Raw genomic sequence first — 23,692 nt, 5'->3', positions numbered from 1 at the left:
GCTTTGAGAGGGAGCTGCAGCTGCATAGGTCCAAATTTCCCTTCTTTGGTAAGCTGTCCTCTGGCTGGAAACCAAAAAAAAGGGCTTCAGCTCAAACCTGGCATAAAGCAGCTGAGAGGTAGCATCCTTCTAATCCTGTGCAGCTGCTGGGGATGGCCTAAAAGCAGAGACATCCAAGTTGTAGGCCATCTGGAACTGTCGGAGGGGATTTTTTTTTCTTGAAATGGAGCCTGGATATGTATTGCTGTCCTAAAGCATTCTGTTGTACTGCCTGAGGTGCTTTCTTGAATAGATTCTCTGTTGATTGTAAGGTGTCAGCTGCACTGAAACAGGAGAAAAAATGGAAGAGTCTTTCTGCTTGAGGAAGTAAGACAACCATCTCTGTGAACCTAAAGGCAGGAAAAAGAGTAAACACATTTACATACTTCCCTAACACAGGAAAGGTGACTGAGGAGGAGAAGGTGAAAGGGAATGCTACAAGAACGTTTGCATGGGGATTTAAAACTAGATAGGAAAACTAGAGATGTGCGAGCCTGATGGAGCAGTGGATTCCCATGAAAGAGAAATTAAGTGTCTGGGCCTCTCCTTCACTTTTAGGGCAAATTGTTCTGCTTCTCTTTAAGGTCAGATGCTAGCAGATAATAGAAAAGGGCTGGTCCTGCAGGTGTGAGACAAGCAAAATTTGGGGAATTCATGTGGGAATGCACAGTCCCCATCTCTCAGACACACAGATGTGAAAACAGGGTGGGCTTGAAACAGAGAGTAGTAGATTCATTGCACCTTGAAACTTACCAGACACACACAGCTCCTTGTCTCCACTGAAGCAGTTTTTGATACAATTACATAAACAGAGTATAATAGAAGATTTTACATAAACATTTTGGGGATAACATTATTGTATTAAACTGTTAATGCCTAATACTTAAGTATTTTCATGTTTTTCTTGTAAGGCATAATGCTAATGAATTTTTTTGTTTGAATACAGTGCGTTATATTTCTTCTTCTGTAAATGCTCTAGCAACGTCTTCTTCTTAAAATAGAGATATGCTAATCTAACCTTCTTTTTCCAGGCCAGTATCATCTTCATCAGTGACATTTTCCTGTAGAGATCTGTATCTAATGTCTTGTATCAGCTTTATGGATTTTTGTTGTCTAAGGCAAACTGGAAAAATGTTTTCAGAGATTTCAGTTACATGTTTGAGTCACCAAGCATTCTGTTGCTATGCACAGTTACTGCTTTTGTCTGTATCATAGGTCTGGCATGGTTCCCCTCCCCCCCCTTTTTCTCTTAATCATAGCTGGAAGAAAAATAGCAGTCAGGAAACGCAGACACATAATAGAAGGGAAGGTATTACTGGAAGCTTTAGTGTTCATTCACGAAATTGTCAAATGAGAAAGAGGAAGAGATGTCATAGCAGCATATACAACTTAGCTGGAAAGGAAAATAATCGGCTTTCTTCTCTCTGCAGCATGTATGAGTTGAATGTTAATGCTGTTGTGTTTAAATCCTGCCAGCATAAATACTGCTTTTTATCTTTGCAGAAAGTGTGGCAACAGCATGCAAAGCAATATCAGGGCCCATCCTTTTAACAAAAGAGCATATGCTGGCAAGCACACCTCTTTATTCCTGTCGTGTTACTCCTAGCCAGCAGCTTTCAAATATCAGTATTAGAGTTTACTAGTTTCTTGCAGGTGTAGCCGCTGGTCTCATTACAATTTCTTCTAAATAAATAGCTTGAACTGATATCAAAGACCAGTTTCATAGTATACTGTAAAAATTGTGAGGCAGGAGAATGAAACATAAAACTTGTCCTCTTAGCTCATGGCCTGTTGTCTTTGTGGCACCACATAAAAGAAGAAAGAGAAAATGAAAGAGATTCACACTTCAGCTAAGCTCACATCAGCTAAACTTTGGGTTTGCCTGTTCATTTTCCCATGTGGAATAATGTACTTTTTAGCTCCAGACATCTCTTCTTCTCTAATAGCAAATAAAATAGCATGGGAGGTCTCAGCAAGTGCCACACTGGTTCGTTGGCACCACTGGTACACAAGATTGGACTACAGGAGAGGACATTTCTGCTGCATAAATTGGGATGTAATTCATCAGCAAGTGGTATAGAAGCAAGAAACAACAGTGTCTTTTACTAGGTGCAAGAAATTTGATAGGCCTCTTAAACCTGTTGCATAAGGTAGATCTTATGCATATGTAGTGCAGGAGTTCAGGGTTATAAATGTTACTTAGTAGAAAGGAGTTCTTCAGTTTAATATTACTTTGTTTTTTTCTTCCACTTGTGAATGCATACAGATATACATACAAAATATATATATGTGTGTAACTTACTGCACTATCTGAGCAACTCAGTTGCCAGTAGTACATTTATTGGTTTTCATGCTTTTAGAAGGATACCACTTGGATCCAAATTTTTAATACAGACCAGCTGACATTAAAGGACTGTGATTACAGGAAATTGACAGTAAGATTTGACCTCACCATTTACTAGCTACTCTACCTGGATTTTCCATTTAGATAGCTTTGTATAAGTCATATGACTGAAACTTAAACATCTGTATTCCACAATCGGTGTCTAATTAGCTATCCTTATCACCAGAAGAGTTAAACAGAACAGGATCTTGGTCTGCAAGAGGTGGCTAAAATACAAAAAATGGTTCACCCAAAGAGGCTTTTTTGTTCAATGACAATAGAGACCAGTTTAGAAAACTTGAGATGCCAAAATTAGCTGAAATTAGACACTCCCCTTAATACATGGGTGGTATCTAGTTGGGATGGAAAAGCAAAGTAATGTGCTGTAAAGTGATAACCTGTAAGTCAGTAATGTGTAATTACAGGCGATCCCTAATGGCCTGGTCAAGCAATACTGAGTTAGAAACTAGCACACTGCTTTTTTTAAAAATCTTTTGATTAATAAGCTTTCCAAGCTATCTTTAGGTTTACATAAAATTGTGTTAAAATATGTGATACTTAAGTTAGATACAATTTATTTATAGAAGAAAAGGCATGTATCTGAAAACATCATAAACTAAAGGGCTTTTATGTCTTGTCCTATAAAAACACCTTCACATCTGAAGGATACTAGAGAAGCAGTTCTTGAGATTATATGCAGATAGATTACAGAGGTCATTTTGTTCATCAGGTTAAAAGGTAATGGGAAGACTACCTCCAGAATTGATAAAATATATTCAGTTGCAGTTAATATAATAGCCCACTAATTTATTTAAAGTAGGAAGTGAGAAAGGTAATGCCCTGCTTGGGCAAGTTACAACCCAAAGCAACGTCCTTCATCAGCTCATGAAGGACAAACTGCACCAACTTGCTGCTTCCAACCAGTTATTATTTCTGTTCAGAACAGGCTTATAAGAGAAAGCAAATTTCTGGCATAATGAATATTGTTTTATATACCACTTAAAGAGTTCTTCACATGTTTCTGCTTTACATTTGCATCTGTCATGGAATCCATCTGCATAATGCCTTGTCCCGTGTAAAATCTACAAGTATTCTCCATTTTGAATTATGCGATGCCAGTTTTCAAATGTGATAACGAATGACTACTTCCCTCATTTTAATTAATCAGTTCTGTTTTGCAGCATGCTAGGACCAGGATAGTTTACTTAAAAGAATTAATTTGAAAATATGTTAATTTTTGTAATGTTTATTCTATGCCTATATAAAACATGGCATAATTCCTTTTTATTTCAAAGCTGAAATTGAGCTATTAATAATTTTGGAGCATCATTTCACAATCATTGTATGTTGTGCAGAACAGCAAGCAGTCATAACTCTTTTTGACGCTGATTCCGCTGCTGGAATGAACTGCAGGCTAGCTTCAGTCATTTGTCCATAAATTAAAACTTACTTTAGAATCGCCTGCTTTTGGTAAAAACTGTATCAAAACCATTCTCTCACAAGTAGAAGTAGATGATAAAGGGGATTTTTGCAACTTCTGGCAGGTGCAAAAGCCCAAACTGTAATAAAGAGAGAGCCGTGCTGAGTAACAGCATTCAACTATTTTTCACAGAAAGTCAGTGTCCATGGCAGAAGTGTGGAGAAACTCTATTTTGGAGCTATTCTCAGAGTAATTAGTATCTTCAAAGTGAGATGTTATTGCCTTTGGCTAGGACACATAAGCAAGGAAGACAGTCTCCTGATAAAGTCTGAAGTTTCATTTGTAATGTCTGTGATACAAGTAACTCAGTATTCAGGGAAAGGGTGTTCTGTATTCAACGGTCAGGAAATGTTTGTATTTTTTTATGTGTTTATAGATGCAATGACTACAGAGTTCCTGTTCATAATCCAAGGCCTCTGCCCATTCCCTCCATAAACTAAGGTCTACAAGCCTGCATTCTGTTGTAGGGTTGGGCATAGACTATGATACAGGATTATCAGCTCATCATCCATCCTCTGCCTCCTGACAGCTGCCCTGATGTCATTCAGTTGTATTGAATGCTGCCTGCTTGAACTCAAAACCCTTTAGCTGCATTGAAAGAATCACAGAATCATTGAGGTTGGAAAATACACTAAAAATCATTCAGTCTAACCAAGAAGCACCTATTCATCCCACTGAAACTTCCTTTCTTTTTTTGCTATAAAAATAACAGATATCTTATGTTACTTTGTCTGGTCTCTTTCTGCCCAACAAAATCATTCTTAGGCTATTGAGCAAATCAACAGATCATGACATGTGGTTTTAATAGTGCCTACTCAAAACTTAGGTGATACTGGCTCCTCTGAGCTAACTCCTACCTGTGCTTTGTCTTTAAAGCCACATTTTTTGTCCTTCTGTCTAGTGAGCTCTACTCTGAGCTTGATTGGACATAATTGTGTCAGAAGTCAATTCTGACTTTTTTGTCAGAATGACTTGAGCCAGTCAGCTTTTCCAGCTGGAAAGAGATACAGCAGAAAAGAAGTTTTTCTTGTGTGTCTTCTAGAAACAAGGCCATCTTAAATAAAGAGGTATTTCAGGAGAACTGGTAGATATGGTTGCTTTTCTCTATTTCAGTGTAGACCGCTCTCACTCATCTACAAATTGTAAGTCCCAATAAAGGGTCATCATTTGGGACCCGAAGTTCCCTCTGATTACTCAAAGTTACACTGCAGTGTGTATGACAAATTATCTGTAAACATTCCAGTTAACCTTCTGGCAAATTCTGTTCCAATAGGCATGGCTATATTTCACTGCACATCTTTCTCATGCCAGTAGCAAAGTTTCAGTTTATGCTTGATACTTCCTGATGCCATCAATAAAACCTGATAAGACCTCAGTTTTGTTCTTTATTTGTAAAGACTGAAATAATAGAAGTATGTAAAAAAATTCCAGTGAAAATATCCTTTCTAAATATTTTTGCCGTTGAATGTTACTAAAAATCTTAAGAGATTGCCTGTTTAAATATTGTCTTCTAGTCCAGGTGCTGCTTTCATAGAAACCGATTGTGACTGCATCTTTTTTAAACTCAACATAATTTGAATGCAATCCTGTTTATACTTTGTTCATGGAAAATATTTTTGTAAATTATACGAAGCTCATTTTTTCTTTTCCCCCTGCCTCTCTAGATATGACCCAGACATTTTGCTAGGCTATGAAGTCCAGATGCATTCCTGGGGTTATCTCTTACAGAGGGCTGAGGCACTGAATGTTGATTTATGCCAGATGATTTCTCGTGTGCCAGGTAAGTTATTTTTTTAGGACTTAAGTTCCAGTAGAAGCAAGTGAACAAATTTTAAAAATAAGTGCAGAGTATTTCTTCAGAAAGACTTTTTTTGTTGTTGTTCTTACTCCTGTGTTGTTACTAGTATAATCACACACACCCCTTGTGTTTTCCGAATTTTCAAATTTGTGGCGTATTCCATTTCTGTGTGTGTCCTGTATCCATGAACCTGGACTTATATTCTGTAGTTGTGTGTTAAGTTTCAGTTCTTGCAGGTGCTTCTGCTACCAAACCTTCTTTTGCTTTCCCTGGCTCCAGTCATTCAGAGTGCCTACCATAATCATCATTTGTGGTTTCTCTGGCTGGAATGCAAGATCATGAAACTTCTCCTGAGCAGCAATTGTTCTGGACAGCTTTGTAATAAAATCCTCACTTTCAATGGCCATTCTTGTACTTTGGGCAAATTTTATTTGGCCCAAGTGCTGATGCTTTCCTCCAGCATTTGTAAAAAAGTCTGTTTAGACAAGAAAACCTGGATGAGAATGGTAAGCCTAGTGCCTCTACTTAGCCAATCAATAGAAGCCGTCATTCTGAAGAATAATGAACAGCTAAACAAATGTACTGTCACATCTAAGAAGAGTCAGGATGACTTTGTAAAATGAAAAGCTGTCTCAAAAATTTGTTATAGCTCTTTGCAGTCATCAGGGTGGTATGGATGAGGAAGATTTTAAAAATCAAAACAGTTGAAAAAGCTGGTTTTACCAGCTTGTACAGAAAAAAGCATCTGTACAGAAGTTAAATTGCTATGAAGTAAGAAGTCCATTACTGTGATTCTTCTATTAAGAACTTCATCCTGTTGCTTTTTAATGGTTGCCAAAGCAAATGTAGGAATTACGGAGCAAGGAAAATACAAAGCAATGAATGTAAATGTAAAAAATGTAAAAATCTGTAGTGTGCCTGTACCTCAAACACTGAGGTTGTAGCCTCCTCATATCCTTCCCCCCATCAAAGTGAATATAGGAGAACTGGTAAAGATGAGAAGGGTTATCCAAATGCGTCTAGTAATTTAGAAATTTGGGATTCCAGAAGAGACAAAACAGTGTAGGAAAGGTAAAAGCCTGTGAAATATTGAGGGATGTGAAGGAAATTAGAGATTGGATTTTCATGGTCATTTCCAATGCAAGAACTAGAAATCAAGTGAAGCTAGCAAGTGGCAACTACAGAATAGAAGTTGATTTTTAATGCCAGCATTGCTGAACTCTTGAGTTCCTTGTCACAAGATAGTACAAATGCTTAAAGTGTACATTGCTTTAAAAGGAGATAAATTCTTGTAAGAAGAATCCTTTGGGAGCTATGATATATATGAAAATAATATCTGGCCTAAGATGCTGTAAATGGTTGGAAGCTGGAAGAGTTGTAGAAAGAGTATCAATAACTGCTTCCCCCATTTTGAAATATCTGCCTTTGAGTACGTGACAGAACATGATACTGGGCTACTTGAATCTTTTAGCATACCCAGCACAGGCATCATCTTTTATGTAGTTGTCCTGTGTGTCTGGCCAGGAAAATATGATGTTTTAGGAGCACTATGTTGACAAAATCCTTCCTGGAGGTTTGAATATTTGTATACTCTTGATGCTTTCAATAAAATAGCACCAAGAACTGGTTATAGAGTCCTCCCAGAGACAAGATAACACAAGAAAAAATTTGTAGCTTCAGCTGAAAGTTGTTGGCATTTGAACTGTGGTGAATTTTTAAATACTTTATGTATGAAAACAGGATCACATGATAGTTTAAATATGGACAGGCCATCAATGCTCATAAGTTTCTTTCTTCAGCACAAAGCTCTCAAATTTATTCTTCAGGAATAATAATGGATTGCATGAACTTGTTATTCAGTTTCCCTTATGGCTCAAGTTGAGATGATACACTAGTTGCAGAATAATGCCTCTGGGTACAGTCTTCAGAAGAAAAGTAACTGTATGGTTCCTATTGTAGCCTCTCCATGTATTTCACAGTCAGGTTTCCTTCCCTAACTATCAAGTCCCACACAATGTAGGTTTAGTTCTAGTGAAGGAAGTCAGGCTTGTAGCCCTTAACATTTTTGTACATGAAGTTCAAGTGGGCATGCAGAGTATAGTACGATCTGCACAGCACTGATGTTTGTAATGCAGGTGTTCTGTGCCAGCTGGGAGATGCTTACTCAGAAATGGAATATGTAGCACTTAAAAATGTTTCTAAGAACTGCTATTATTTTAAGGTAAATGTTTGGTTTCTTTTGACAGAATTAAAGCAGAAAGATGAGAAAATGTTTACACTGATGAGCTCTTCCCAGAAATGTCATGCCGTAAATGTCTTGCATGCATGATCCGTGCAAGTTGTTGTGTTCTCTGTTGCTTTGTGATCTCCTTGTCCATGGTTTTGACCCCATCTGTCTTCCTCTTGCTTTTCCAACCCCTGTGCTTTGTATTTCTCTCCCTTCTTCATGTGCTGTATTTTCAGAACAGGAAGTGCTCCTTCAAGAAGTATGCTTCTCTTTCCTTCTGTTGAAATAAATATGGAAGGGACTTCTCCTTTCCTGTGATTTCAACTTAACAAAAAGAAAGGTGGACTTCTCTCTGGTTTTGCTTTACTGGCTGAGTCTGGTGCTGCTTCTGCCCTTTACAAGTGAACTATTTATAAGTCCTAGGACACATCACAAGAGAAGTGCATGCCATGCCTGTTGTGGTGGCATTTTTTGTGTGGCCTCCTGTTTCCTCCTTTGCATCACAGCTCAAAGTTAGGGAGTGGGTAAGAGAGGATGAGAGGAGACTTCTTTTTATTTTGTCTCATGCACTCAAAAGATAGGAGGAATGTCCTGTTCTGCTTCTTACCAGCATAGTTCCCAAAGAGGCTTACCTAGTTCTGGTGATACGTTTCCCACACCAGTTGTAAAGTAGAGCAGGTTTTTGTAATACAGTGGTGCTCATCACAGGCAGAGTTCATCAGATGGTGGGTCTCTCTCTTGTGATCACAGTATACTTTGCTGTCTGTTTTTAACCAGCAAGACATGAAGCAAACTTAATACAGGAAATCTCTTAAACAAGTCAAAAAATAATTAGGATGACACTGAAGAAAGTAGAACTAACCAATAGTTTCTGCTTCCAGTAAAAAAAAAAAAATATGGAGGGGGAAGAAATGCAAGTTCCTCCCTTTGACAGGAGATTCAGCATGTGGAAATGAAGAAAAGCAGAAGAAAAAATGTTGCTACTTGGTGGGGCATTTTTTCCATCCAAACATGGAAAGAGAAGTTGCTGGTTCTCCTCCTTAAAAATCTGAAACAATAAGGAGGTTAAAAAGACAGTGTGCATTTTGTTGAAGTGTACAAAAGGTCTGCTAAATTTTGCCAAGGATCTGTGATTTACTGATAAGGTTAGTAAATGGCGAATGGGTTTTCTTAACCGTTTTTTAATTGATATGGCACACATTTGAAGATCAAGATACAAAATCAGTCTGTATTATGTTGTTTCATAGCTGTTCTGCAGCATTTCAGGCAATTTTTACTTCTGTCATCGAGGGTAAATGTGCTTCATGACTCTCTGAGGATCTAGTTGTTCAGTTCTGATCATTATTGCGAAGCAGTGTGTGTCCACACTTCTACATTCTCTGTCCAAAATGTTCTGCCCTATTAGCAGCGTACTGTACAGACTGTGCTGTACCTGGTAAAGGAGTGGTGGCAGAATACAAAGCAACCAGCAGTTAAAAAATGGGTATGGATTTAGAATTGTGGATGAATTGCCTTGAAGCAATTTCTCTTCCATTAAACGAATAAGAAATAAAGCTGAGGATCAGTGTGTTTTCATAATGGATTTTAGTTTGTGTGGTCCACTTAAAAAAAAAAACTATGTAAACTCTGGAAAGAACACCAGAACTGTAAACTTACAATGGCTGAAAAAAAGATAGTTTAAAGAAATGTATGCCAAAAAGACTATCTTCTCTTGTGCTGCAGTATTCCAAAGCATGGCAAAAATCAGGGATGGCAAAAGAGGATATATTTCTCTACTTTGTGAGACACTTCTGTCTCACAAAAAGATTTAGAGTACTGCTTCTGCATCTGTATTGGTTCCTTCCTATTTCCTTCTCCCTGTGCTATCCAGAACTCGTGTCTACTTGCTCCCACTGCAGCGAGTTTGCTTATGAAGGAGACTGAATTTTCTCTCCCATTACCTAGTTCAGACTGTGTAAGATCATTGCAAGTAAAGCCTTGAGTTATAAACTCATTAGGGCAGAAATCACTTTTTTTTAAATTTTATTTTTTTATGTTGTGCACTACTGCATGTGCAGCTGACTCTCAAGTAACATTCAGCAGTGCATAACCAATATATTCACTATGGAGAATATATTGCCTTGGACACTATTTCAGTGAAACCAAAGTAAGAGTTCTCTGCAAAGGGCAAGAGCAAAAAAACCTGGGGGAGTTTAATTTAGAGATTGTGTGGATGACTGGTAAATAAATAAATTTGTGGAATCAGCAGTAATCTTTATGAATTCTTATTTTTCTAGAGAGAAAATTGGAAGAGGGATGGTTTGATCTGGTCTTGACTGTCTAATAACTTGTCTAAATATAGTCTCCTTTAATGTCTTTAGACAAAAGTAAAGAGAACAGATTCGCCACCGAGCTGGATGAATACGGAGCAGATACAATGAGTGAAATAAATATTGTTGGGCGAATTGTCTTGAATATTTGGAGAATGATGAGACATGAGGTAAATTTTTTAAAAGGTTCATGTTTTGGTTTACTGGGTTTTCTAATTATTGCAGACCTTGTTGAAAGTTTCATATAACTTGCACAATTTCTTTCTTTATACACCTTTTCAAATAGAATAGTTTGCCAGTTTGTGAGAATGAGTTTTATAAATCTCTAAACTGTAAAGTACTGAAGCCTTTATTTTTCAGTAGTATTTCGTAATGATTCACCTTTTCACTGATTTGTGGGTTTTGAGAACAACTTACTTGTTTTAGGAATTTGTCTAGTATACTGCTTTTAGTACATTAAGTATTTTAAACTGTCAGATTTATCTTTTTTTTCTTTTGTTCCATTTATAACTTTCCATTTAATACTTAATACTTAGCCCAGTCTTTAGAAATCTTGTTCTGACCAAGTTCAGACTTGATCTTTATGAACTACCTAATTTTGCATATTTTTTCTATTGATAAGGGATGCTTTTTCCTGATTTGTAAATAGGGATTTCCAAGAACAAATAGTAACCTTTTTAACAAAGTGCTAATAAAAAGTTAATAAATTTCGTTCTTGCCGTTTTTGAAAAGTAGAGATTTTTAGATTTTAAAAGCAGTCATGCATCTTGACGTGTCCACTGTGTTTTTTCTAGGTGACTCTGACGAACTACACTTTTGAAAATGTGGGCTTTCATGTTCTTCATCATCGTTTTCCTTTATTTACATTCCGAGTTCTGTCTGATTGGTTTGACAATAAAGCAGATGTCTACAGGTAATGACCTATTAATCCATTTTGTTTGCTGATTTTAAGGCCAGATTCCTAACATTGTGCAAGTGTAAGGTAAAGTCACAGTAGGAAGAAATAATCAATTTAGCTCAGGCACTAGAGCAGTGTAAATGCAGCAACATGAGTTTATTTACTTGGATGTTCTGTTGTATAGCTATACCCTCAATATTACAACAAAATATTTTCAGTTACATTTTCAACATACCTGAATAGGTGAACTGTTTGGAAGTTCTGTAGTCTTTATTTTATTTTGTATATACTCATCAGAAGGGCTTTTAATGAACTGCCAGGCTTTTGTTTCACTTAAAGTGCATGTCAAGCAGGCTAGGCTTAAAAGTATTACAAAACAGCACACAAGATGTTAAGATGTTTAAGCTATAGCTGCTTAAAAATACCTTCATATGACATGTATCACGTTCAGCTTTACTCTTCTTGAAGCAATTTGGTGTGATATGAGCAATTCATGAAACTGAGTACTGATCTGCACATTGTTTGTGACATTCATAAAATTACTGTAAATGTTTCTGTAGCTAAGTGGAAAAGTGGTCTATACAGAAATTACAAATTTATGTTCAGCTGTGGTAGGCATTCTTAATACAGAAAGATTTTTCCACAAATGTCCGTTCAGTTGAAAAACATGTAAAGAGAAGAGGAGGTAGTTGTGTCTGTTTTGATAATACTTTGGGGCAGTGAGGAAAACAGGATATAGTCAGTCATTGCAAGATGCCTTAACACTAGCTTGCTGTAACACAATGTGTGTATGTCTTTAGAATACCTAAGTGTATATTTATATATGCCACACTTTTGGAAGAGTTGTATGAAAATGTTCTAGAGGCAAATTATATTTGCTGGTTTGCTACAAGTTACTATAAAAATATACTTCTCTTAGAGGAAAGAGCAGCACTCTTTGGTTTGTTTATAATGAGGTGTTCACTCTCACAGATGGAAAATGGTTGATCATTATGTTAGCCGCGTTCGTGGGAATCTCCTGTTGTTAGAGAAACTGGATTTGATTGACAGAACAAGTGAAATGGCAAGACTTTTTGGCATTCAGTTCTTACATGTATTAACAAGAGGCTCCCAGGTAAGACTTCGTTCTCCTTATACTTCACAAAACCAGAATAGTTTTTACAAAATGTTCTAGTTCTTCAGTTTCTTCTCAGTTCATGTGTGTATTTTCATAGGGTCACAGAAAGCTCTTAACATGAATTAACATGAAATTGAAATGTAAATAATAGCCTTCAATCTATTATTGCTGCTTTTGCATCGCATAGTCTCAGAGGTTAAAAATAGGTGTTAAAAATAGAGTTCCCCAAATGTAATCACACCAGTGAATCTCTTCTACTGCCTTCAGGAGCACTAAGCTTTCCTTTTGAGTTAGTATTGTTCACACTTGCATGAGGCTGAAGTGTTTTCTAAAACATTAAGAAATATAATTAATTGTGTTTTAGAAAGATGAGATTATTTTTTTTCAGGGCAGACAAAGCAGCATTGAATATCTTCTAAGTGCCATTTCTGGTGCAGCAGACCTGTGGGTGAGATTTTACAAGACAAGAGGGGCTCTGGCTTTATCAAATACATGTCATGCAAGATGTTTGTGGCTCTATTATTTTGATACCAGCATCAGAGGGAAAAGGGAGCAGAACAGAGCAAGACGTGCATTTTGTTTGGGAGCCCAGCAGTCTCCAGTAATACCAAAAGCTTTCCTTGCCCAGGTTGTGAGTGATTAGGCTAACTGAACCGCTTTCATGGCTACATGTGAGACCTGAACAGCACCTGAAATGAATCAGATACTCTGTCATGTGTTACAGCTCTTCCGTTATCATAAGCCAGACAGGTATGGGAGTATCTGAAGCTGCAGTTTCCTTAACAATTCAATGTTGTTAAAAAACTTTTGCCAGCTTTTTTTATTAGACTGCAGTTGCCTGTGTCATCTCTTGACCAAGAGCACATTCTTTTTAGTCTTTCTGGTAATGACCCTATATTTGGGGGAAAAGGGTAGCAGGCTGGCAGGCACCATCGGCAGAACCATGGCAGTGTTCAGTAGGTATTTGTCAGTTTAACTCCCCGATCTGGTTTACCATATTATCAGAAAATAACACTGTTGGAGCAAGGCAAGAGAAATGCACAGTTAGGGACAGGGAGTGTGGGGCTGGCATACTGCCAGCATAGATATGCTTAAGCTGTCATGATTGCAGCCCACAAAGACTGTTCTGCCTGTCATTTTCTCAGATGTCTGTGAGTGGGAGTGAGCAACAGAAGCATGCTGCATTTTCTGTCCTGACTGTTCTTTTTTCTTCCCTTCTGTGCATGTATGTTCTGTTTCCATTGAAACTTTCTAGATCACAAAAATGGCACTTGCAACAATTCCCAGCTAGCCCAAATAATTTTTTTCACATAGAAGAGTCACTACCCTTTATGAAGATACTTCCCCTTAGCTGAAAAATATGTTAAAATGGAATAGTAATAAGAGCAGATTTCAGATATTTTGTTTTTCCATGTTTGTATTTCTCATTGAATTTTACAATAACTTTTTTAAATTATTTTTGTTTATTGTATTAAGCCATCTTGAACATTTCTTAGAAGACCAAACAAAATCTAACAAGAGATGATCACAGGCATATATACATATAATTAGTCAGAGATATTTGAAGACCGTGCTGGTTTTTGCACAGGAGTCAGCAGGGCTCATTGAGACAGCTATAAACCCGATTTGAAGGGGAAAGGAATAAGATCAGGCTCTCTAAAGATAAACCTGGGAGCATCACACCAGTGTTTGAGAAACAGTGTCTTAGAAAAGTCCTTTGGCCTGCTGTCTCAGTCGAGGTAGGGGCTGTAGGTCTACATGGGAGCAAAGACAAAAGGATTATTGATGTGTGAGGAACCACAGATGCACCTGAAAATGGTCATGTAGGGATTAGGGCTTCTCCCCCTGCCTAAAAAATGGTGGTAGGATCAATAGCCCAACTGAGGTGCATCTGCACCAGTGCATTCAGCGTGGGCAGCAAACAGGAGGCCAGTCCTGGTTTGTATCTTAGTGATGATCTGTACAATGGGCTCAGGTGCTCCCTTAGTCAGTTTGCAGACAGCTCGAAGTTGGGAGGGAGTGTTGCTCTGCTAGAGGGTAATAAGGCTCTAGAGAGGGATCTGGACAGGCTGGGTTAATGTGCTGAGGCCACTTGTGTGAGGGTTCTGCCCTTGGTTCCCAACAACCCCATGCAAGGTTACAGGCCACAGGAAAAATGGCTGGAAAGCCGCCCAGAGGAAAAGGACCTGGGGGTGCTGGTCAACAGCTGGACACAAGGCAGTGTGTGCCCAGGTGGCCAAAAAGGCCAGTGGCACCCTGACCTCTGTCAGAAATAATGTGGCCAGCACCACCAGGTTGTCCCTCTGTACTCAGCACTGGTGAGGCCACACCTCAAATCCTGTGTTCAGTTCTGGGACCCTTGCTACAAGAAGGACATTGAGGGGCTGGAGCAAGTCCAGAGAAGGGCAATGCAGCTGGTGAAGGATCTGGAGCATAAGTCTATGAGGAGCAGCTGAGAGATGTGGGGAATCCTTTACCCTGGAGGAAAGGAGGCTAAGGGCCGACCTTACTGCTCTCTACGACTCCCTGAAAGGAGGCTGTAGTGGGGTGGGGGTGAGTCTCCCAAGCACCAATAGAACAAGAGGAAATAGTCTCAATTTGTTCTATGGCTGGTTTAGATTGGGTATTAAAAAATTTGTTCTTCAAGAGGATAGTCAGACATCGGAACAGGCTGTCCAGGGTCACCACCCCTGGCGTTAAGAGATGTGTAGATGTGGTGCTTGGCAGCATTGGCAGTTTGATTTGGTTGATCTTAGAGGTCTTTTCCAACTTAAATTCTAAAATGCTCTGAAAACTAGAAAAAAAAACCCCAAAATCTATCTCTTGCCAGAACCAGTCCCTGACCACCTTGTCATACATCCAAGTTCATCACTGGACACAAATTAATGTGCAATTAGTGCAAGGCAGCAGTGGCAATTTATGTTGCTCTCTAACTTAACATCATACCCCAACCTCTGTTTAAAGTGCAGGGTCTTGTTAAGTCTGTTGGTTCTGTAAGCTCATGAATAACTTCAAGGTTAAAGAAATTATATCTAATCCATTCAGTACAATGATTGAATACATAGTGTGTCAGGCAGACGGTCTTTAATAGTGATTTAGTTGCTTACAAAGCACAGGATTTTATAATTACGTAGACTTGTTCTTTGATGTTTTGGGATTTTTCAGTCCCTTGCCACCCATGTATGTAGTTTTCACACCATGTATGTATGTTTTCAGCTATTTTGGTTTTTATTCTGAATGGACACAGTGCATACCTGCCCATTTGTACTTGTAAAGACTTTACTAAAGCATCGAGTAATACACAAATAAATAGTGCTGGGATTTCTTTCTCTTGTTGCCAGCTACCCATATAATATTTTGTGGTATCTTGAACAGGGTGTTTGTTGTTTTATGCTTTCTGTTCTGCTTGTGGTATCAGGGAGAAAGCATGACACCCAGTCCATTTACTGCATATTATACTTTGTTTTCTTCAGTGATCTGCAGGTCTGACAGTAGTACAGTTTAGCAAATACTCATTCACTGACAGTAGCATGGCCATCCACATATATTGTTGAAGCCTGTTGGATTATTCTTTTTTCCATATATAAAAAGTACTCTGTTTTCAATGATGAGGGCTAAATGAAGAGGAGACACATGGAAAAGTTTCTACTCTATGTAATACAGAGTACAGAATGATAGAACAGTTATGGTTGGAAGGGACCTAAAGATGATCTAGTGATATAAAATACAATGAAAATATATGTTAAGAGCACCACTGTTTATTTTGGAAAATTAGTTATTTGTACTTTAAATTTGGGAAATGTAGGTGTGTGTTTGCACTAGGTAATACAGGTTTGTTCTGCACTTTTGATGGTAATGGTTATATCCAAACTGTTGTGCAGTACCGTGTGGAGTCGGTGATGCTGCGCATTGCAAAGCCCATGAACTACATTGCTGTGACTCCCAGTGTCCAGCAGCGAGCTCAGATGAAAGCCCCACAGTGTGTTCCCTTGATAATGGAGCCAGAATCCCGCTTCTACAGCAATGCTGTTCTTGTCTTGGATTTCCAGTCCTTGTATCCTTCCATTGTCATAGCCTACAACTACTGCTTTTCCACCTGCCTGGGACATGTTGAAAACTTAGGAAAGTAAGTTGTTACTCTTTTCTCATGATCTTTGATTCTGTAGATACTTGAGTGTCTTTTCTAAGGTATGGAGAACCCCTGGTTACCATTGGAAATGATGGGCACATACGAATAACACCATTTTCTGTTACACAATATAGATGATAAAAATCTACCATGTGGGTGTGTGCACATGTAATACGCATACATATACAAATCAATTTGTATTTTTAATTAAAGGCACTATTAGACTGTTCGTCTTAAAAACCCCTGGAAACAGCTCTGGTTTGTACACCTCTGATAATTGTGGTGATGTTGGTTTTTAATACTGCTTCAGAATAAATTAAAATTACTATAAATCCACCATCTGTCTTCAAAACTAGGCTAGGGTTATTCCTTATTGAACTGTGATTGTTTCTGTATCACTTGTAGTTCACTCTAGTTCTAATTACTAAAAATTAAAAGGTACAATTGTGTTATTCTTTGTAGCATCTTTTATTGAGCTTAACAGTTATTCTGTTAATTGGAAAAATATCTCACTGCTCATTATAATTACCTCTATAAAACAGTATTTTGAAGAATGGAAAAATGCCTGCAATAATTGCTAGGTGTCATCATCATGTTTTCAAGTTCCTAATTTGAAATTCTGAATTTGTAGGAAGAAAGTGCAGTGTGGTACTTGGTAAACATGGATGGTTTCCATAGGGGATTACAGAATTGAGTACATGCCTCCACTAACTCAGTATTTGGTAATAATTCATAACACAGAGCAGAATTGATAAATAATGCATACATTGGAATTCAGCTATTTATTACTACTTTGTTCCTAGAACCTTCTGTATGTAGCTAAAAAAATTGAAATTATGTTATGTTTGTTTATACCTGAGATTATTCTGTCCTTGCTGGCATTATTAGCATTTTAATGTGCGCTGGTGTTTTCACTTGATTAGTCTGTAAATTAATGAATTGTCCTCATATTTAAATTTTGTCTTTATTAGGTATGATACATTCAAATTTGGCTGTACATCTCTGAGAGTACCTCCTGACTTACTCTACCAGATTAGACATGATATCACAGTGTCACCCAGTGGAGTAGCTTTTGTCAAGGTAATGATATTAGTGCTCTGTGACAGCATTTTTACTGCCTGTTGGCTGACTTAAGATCAAATTGATATTGTAGGTGATATTTTGCTGCATTGAGAGTAGACAGAAAGGGAAGGTGCATTCTCTCATTTCACAATGTTTCTGATATTTGTCAAAGTGCTGAACTTCTGGCATCTCAGGAAGTAAAATGTCTTTATGCTTTCCTTCATACTAAAGGCTTATTTCATCTATAATTAAACTGTATTTTACGTGTGCAGTTTGGGGATCAAACAGTAATTATTTGTGTGTAACAATTCATTTTTCTCCTGCCTGTGTAGCAGAAAGCTTTCTTAGACAAAGGGTAATGATTTGGGAAATGAGACTCCCTGGCTTGCTTTCTATTGTTCTCATTTTGTAATGTGTCCTGCTGGCTGATGTGTAATGAATATGGCCTGGAGCTGTTAAAAATACTTAGGCAATCACCAGTATACCTGTGTTTAATGCAAAACAAAAACTTTAAGTAAAGAATATTTGCAGAATTTTTAAAAGATAATGTTCTTCAGCATTTAATACTTAAAAAGTTAACAGCTAAATATTGAGGTCCCATTTTAGTTAATAAGGTTATCTAAACATTATCTAAACATTGCATCAGCAGCCTGATGAATACAAAGAACAAAAAGCTATTTCTTTTGCCTTTAAGAGCCTTGCCTGTACAAATATTACAAGGTTCCTTGTAATATTTGTGAGAAAAGCCAAACTGCTAGTGGCTGGGGCATCTTGGTATTTAATTTGTCTTCCTATTAGTGGTTAACTAACAGTTCTGGGGTTTGATTTTACTCTTAACTGTTTATGTTGGGCTTTCTAACACCACGTTTTTCTTTGTTCCCTTTACGGCAGCCTTCAGTAAGAAAGGGTGTGCTGCCAAGGATGCTAGAAGAAATCTTGAAGACCAGGATAATGGTGAAACAGTCAATGAAGGCGTATAAGCATGACAAGGCTGTGACTCGAATGCTTGAAGCTCGTCAGTTGGGTCTTAAATACATAGCTAATTTTACTTTTGGCTATACTGCTGCTAATTTTTCTGGAAGAATGCCATGCACTGAGGTAAGGGTTGCAGGTAAAAATGTATAAAAATGTTTGAAAGACACTAGTCAGATAACATAATACTATTATTTGAAACAATCTAAATACCTTCAGATAAGCTGCTTTTATTTGTAGTACTGAAAATCAGCCATTTAGGATTTATTTGTGATCTTCCAGAAAAATATAAAGGTTGTCTTCTTCCTGTAGAGAAGCATTTGGAGTTGGCATCACTGTAGAACTGTTTCCAAAGGTAGATTGGATTACAGTTCGTATAGTGGAAATAAAACAAAGCATTGCAGCTTTTTCTTAGTTTTCATAGGAATCAGCAGAATCCAAAAATTAGAAAAACATATCCTAGCAGTCTTGTCTTCCTCCATAGATTTTTAATATGTATTATAAACTTCTAAGAAGTTTAAAACAAATTCTTCTTTATTTTAATACTTAATAATTTTGATCATTTTTCTTTTAGTTCTTGTTATTTCGGGGTAAATTAAATTACCTTTTTATTTACTTTATGCATTTAAACCACGAAAGAAAATATATCATCTCAATACAGTGATTTTCATAACAAGATCGAGTATGGTTAGACTGTGTTTACCAAGAGCTAGTATTTGGTTTAGCAGTAGAATAAAGATTTCCAATCTAACTTTGCAGATTGGAGACAGCATTGTCCACAAAGCCAGAGAAACATTGGAGCGTGCCATTAAACTGGTGAATGATACAAAAAAATGGGGTGCTCACGTTGTATATGGTGATACAGACAGGTAATTAAAGATCTGCTTCTTAAAATGTTTTAAAATCATAATAGTTCTTCATAGATAGATTTTGCTTTTTTCTCAACAAGGCAAATTTATTATGCTGAAAAGGGTATGTGGATCTTCTTTGGATGTTGCTTACAACCTTGCAGAATATGCAAAGTGAATAATACCGAGTTTGCTCGTGTTTCTTTAAGTGCTTTAAAGGTTTCCTTTCTTTTGAAAATTATGTGGAACAGAAAGAGGGGGTGAACTATTTCTTCAGTTGTGAATTAATATAAATCTAATTTACCGAATTATTATTACTTTTGTGCCTGTTTCTGATGTAATTTTCATTATTGAAAATAGAGTAGTAGGCATTGCACTTTGACGAAGTCACTGTTTTAAGCTTCAGAAGTGGATACAATTCAAAAGCAGCCTCCAGAGCATGCAAAGATATTATTAGGCTGCCTGACATACATTTTCTCAGTCAGGCTTTCATCTGAATAATAGCCATGCTCTAGGCATATCCATCTCTGTTCCACACGCTTCCACGCTTGGATAATTTTTCAGCCATTGGGAAACAAAGCTTGTCTGGCTGTCTTTTCTTAATAACTTAGGAATCCAGTGACTGATTTTAGCCAGATCTGATAAAAGACTTGACATTTCAAAGACACTGAATTCATAGTGGTTTCATTAAAAAAAAAAAAAATGCTGCTGCCCATAGTGGGGAAAAAATGGTATACCAAAGCTCTTTACAATTCTTTCCTGGGAGCTCCAGTTTTGCAGTGCGTGGGAGCGGTCCATTCCCTGCCTCATCAGACAGTCACAGCGTTCATTAGCCCTTTGGCACTCCTCATCTCATGCTGAACACTGAAGTCTCTCAGATTTTTGGTTTTTCTAGCTGAAGAAAGGGAGTACAGCTCATAATGACATCCCTGCCTTGCTACCAGGAAACTATAACATATGATTTTCAGGAGCTATGTTGAATAGATTTCCACTCACTTCCTATGTCTGATTTCTTGTAGCATGTTTGTACTCTTGAAAGGAGCCACAAAGGAGCAGTCTTTTAAGATTGGTCAAGAAATTGCTGAAGCTGTAACAGCAACAAATCCCAAGCCTGTTAAACTGAAGTTTGAAAAGGTAAAAGGAAAATAATTTGCTTGAAATATGTCGGGTGTTATCAAAACAACATCAACAAAACAAAAACCAAATAAAAGAAAAGCCCATTAAAAAAGTTGAAGGTAAAAGAGTTTTCTAAACCCTAATGTACATAAGGATAAACAAGTCACGTGCTGTATCTGTAGATATATTGCTCCTTAATGCCTCAGGGACCTTTTCAGAGTAGCATTACAGTGTGAACAACAAAAAGAAATATTCCTAATTTCACATCAGTGGCTTGTTGTCCTGGCAGCATCAGGCAGTTTGAATTCCTGTCCCATCAATTTTTGGAAATATCTCCCTCAGTTTGGCATTGTATACCTACAGCTGAATCAATGTGTGCAACTTAGCTGAGGAAATGTTCACCGTCCCCAGTTCCATTGCATTAATTACAAGCCTGACATTTTTCAGCCAGCCTTAGCACAGTTCAGCATATGTCCATGTGATACATACACCTATAAAATGAAAAGTCATAGAAATCCATTCATTAGGCTTTTGGAAGAAATATTAACAACAACAGATCTTTTATAGAAAAGTAAGGCAATACGTTACTGATTTTGCTGGAAGTTCGTCACTGTAAAGTCATTAGCAAGGTGTTCAGGTCAGTTAGCATTAGTTCAGGTGGTCTGGATATTTCCAAAGTACATACCTGACCCAACAAGTTCCATCAACATTTGTAAGCCTGAGGCACCCTAAACTCACTGCTCCCTCTTCCATGAGAGTCAGGAAGATGTGGTGTTATCCCAGTAACACTCCGAAGAAGAAATTGTTCTCCATTCTTTCATTTGAAAGTAGTCAAGGAATACTTGCCACAATCAAGAATAAAATAAGTGGTTGGAGAAAACAAGCAAAAGAGACCATGAACCTAAAAGTCCATTCCTGAGAAAACTCTTCTCCAAGCACAGGCATTTAAAAAGCTTATTTTCTCCAAATAGAGATACTAGCAGATTTTTGGCATCTCCTTAAGTTTGCAAACAGAAAGTTCTAAGCCAATACTTTTGCTGGGAACATTTTCTTCTCTGATGTTTAAACTGAAGTTGTCTTTATAAGAAAGAAAGATAGTAGAGTTACATTAGAAATGGTGACAGGTGCAATGCAGAAAAGTAAAGGTACTTGCAACAATTTATACTGTGTGTCACTTTCTATCTGAGCTTCAGCTAAATGAAATGTAAAATGATTTAAGAATGGAGCACCACAGAATCCCAACTTCCTCAGCCATCCTTTAAGAGTGATTTGATCTATTTTATCAGTTGTAATGATTTAAGAAAAAAGAAAAAAAAAAAAGGCAAGCCAAAAAAAGCCCAACAAACAATCCAACAAAGCACACTATTCCTTAGGAAGCCTTCTATGTTCCCAACATATTCCAGACTGGTCTGTCTTCTTTCTAAACATTCCAGGTCTACTTGCCATGTGTCTTGCAAACTAAAAAGAGGTACGTGGGTTACATGTATGAAACACTGGACCAGAAGGACCCAGTATTTGATGCAAAAGGCATAGAGACAGTCCGAAGGGACTCCTGTCCTGCTGTTTCCAAGGTAAAATATTCATAGATTTCTTCCTGAATGAAATTATAATCTTCTTATTTGTCCTTTCTCAAAGTTTCTAGTCCTTTAGATTAAGAGTTGTCTTAATAAATCTTCATCTGTTTTTCTTGTGTGAGCTATTTGAAAGATAAATTGAAGAGCTTTTACAGCATTACAAGAATTTATATTTTGCAGTTTATCTTTCATCCCATAAAAAGCCTTTGGCCCATGTAAGCCCTCTCATAGACAATTCTTGATCCAGTTCACTTCAAATGGAATTATTACTGCCAGTAATAATGCAGTTAAGTGAGACACATTGATCTGTCTTCCAAATAGCTCATTTACATAATTCTAGTTCAGCTAAGAATTCCCTTAAAATACTTTTTTTTGCCTGTTTATTTTAAGCTGTGTATTGAGAGGCTAAAAAAAATTAGGAAATCTTGTTCTTAGCCAAATTAAAAGAAATTTATGCCAGTAAAAAAGGTAGTGACATAGAAGGGTTTACTAAAGTCATGGCAAAATATTTTAGATGGCAGGGAAAAACATCTTCTCTCATACTTTGGAAACTTCTATAACTGTTGAAAAAAATCTTAGCGCTGGAGTATAGATGTCATGAAAGATGTGGCAAACTGAGGAAAGAGTTGTCCAGTAATGTGTTTATGAATGTCTTTGAGTGGAAGACATTGCAACCTGTTGTCCTATCAATATCCCAGCTCACCACTAGTACTTTTTCTAAGCACCGCATTTGTATTTCCATATAATTTACTGAATTAATTGCAATTAATTATTTCTTATTCAAACATACATGTTTTTCTCACCTTTCTCTTTTGGTTGTACAGATTCTTGAGTGTTCTATCAAGCTGCTGTTTGAAACACGGGACATAAGTCAGATCAAGCAGTATGTTCAGAATCAATGCATGAAGTTACTGGAAGGAAAAGCCAGTATGCAGGACTTCATCTTTGCAAAAGAGTACAGAGGAAGCTCAGCATACAAACCTGGAGCCTGTGTACCTGCTCTGGAAATCACCAGGTAATGAGATCAAGAAGTGCTAATCATAGATATTTATCTTGACCTTTGTGCTGACAGGTTATGAGTAGGAGCTCATAGGGTTTTTTTCCTTGATCTTTGTATTGACACATTAAATAGCAGACTGTGGATATTTTTTCTCTTGACCTTTGTACTGTCAAGTTACAGGTAGCAGTCAGATATCTTCTTCATATACTGTTGAAGGAGTTGTCCCTGGTTTTCTTCTGTGTGTGAAAAGAGATGGTCCTGTAAAGAGCCACATGTTCAAGAGGAAAGTCTTGTCAGAACACTGTAATAGTGTGTTCACTTCTGTTACTTACAGTTTGGGTTTTGTACAAGGGCTGGACTCTTCAAGATTATTCATCACTCAGGGTTATTAGATATGTTACAGATTGTGGTGGTGATGTCTCTTAGTGCTGTGAAATGCATTACCAGGCATAGTTTTTCGTTTTTAATAAAGTACCTTACTTAAAGTTACTATTTCATCCTGTTAATATCCTTGATCAGTAATAAGACAATGTTCCAGCTTACATTATCTACAAAAGTAGATAATGTAAGCTGGAACATTTTGTCACCTTGCTTAATACAAAAGGTCTTCCAATTAAGCTATGCTTCTGTAATAAAACATTGTCAAAGTCCAAAACTGATACCTACTTCATATTGCTTTCTGAGTAAAGGATAATTCAATTTGAAGCAGGTACCATTCTACTGAGCAAGCAGTCTCAGAA

At 37.3% G+C, this 23,692-nt stretch overlaps 1 protein-coding gene across 1 annotated transcript in view; it reads left to right on the top strand.

Moving 5' to 3' along the window:
• REV3L (REV3 like, DNA directed polymerase zeta catalytic subunit) overlaps positions 1-23,692 on the top strand; it is a 113,563-nt gene that overhangs the window by 84,085 nt on the left and 5,786 nt on the right. The window contains exons 19-29 of the mRNA XM_030267753.4: positions 5,567-5,682; positions 10,288-10,406; positions 11,031-11,149; positions 12,107-12,248; positions 16,133-16,377; positions 17,352-17,460; positions 18,334-18,540; positions 19,174-19,283; positions 20,282-20,396; positions 21,812-21,949; positions 22,777-22,967. Of these exons, the coding sequence (XP_030123613.4) occupies positions 5,567-5,682; positions 10,288-10,406; positions 11,031-11,149; positions 12,107-12,248; positions 16,133-16,377; positions 17,352-17,460; positions 18,334-18,540; positions 19,174-19,283; positions 20,282-20,396; positions 21,812-21,949; positions 22,777-22,967 (1,611 nt within the window). The remainder of the gene's footprint in view (positions 1-5,566; positions 5,683-10,287; positions 10,407-11,030; positions 11,150-12,106; positions 12,249-16,132; positions 16,378-17,351; positions 17,461-18,333; positions 18,541-19,173; positions 19,284-20,281; positions 20,397-21,811; positions 21,950-22,776; positions 22,968-23,692) is intronic.

Source organism: Taeniopygia guttata, chromosome 3 (assembly GCF_048771995.1).
Source record: "Taeniopygia guttata chromosome 3, bTaeGut7.mat, whole genome shotgun sequence".
NCBI classification, from domain to species: Eukaryota; Metazoa; Chordata; class Aves; order Passeriformes; family Estrildidae; genus Taeniopygia; species Taeniopygia guttata.
The sequence above is the reverse complement of the archived record's forward strand: the minus strand, read 5'-3'. Positions and strand labels throughout refer to the sequence as shown.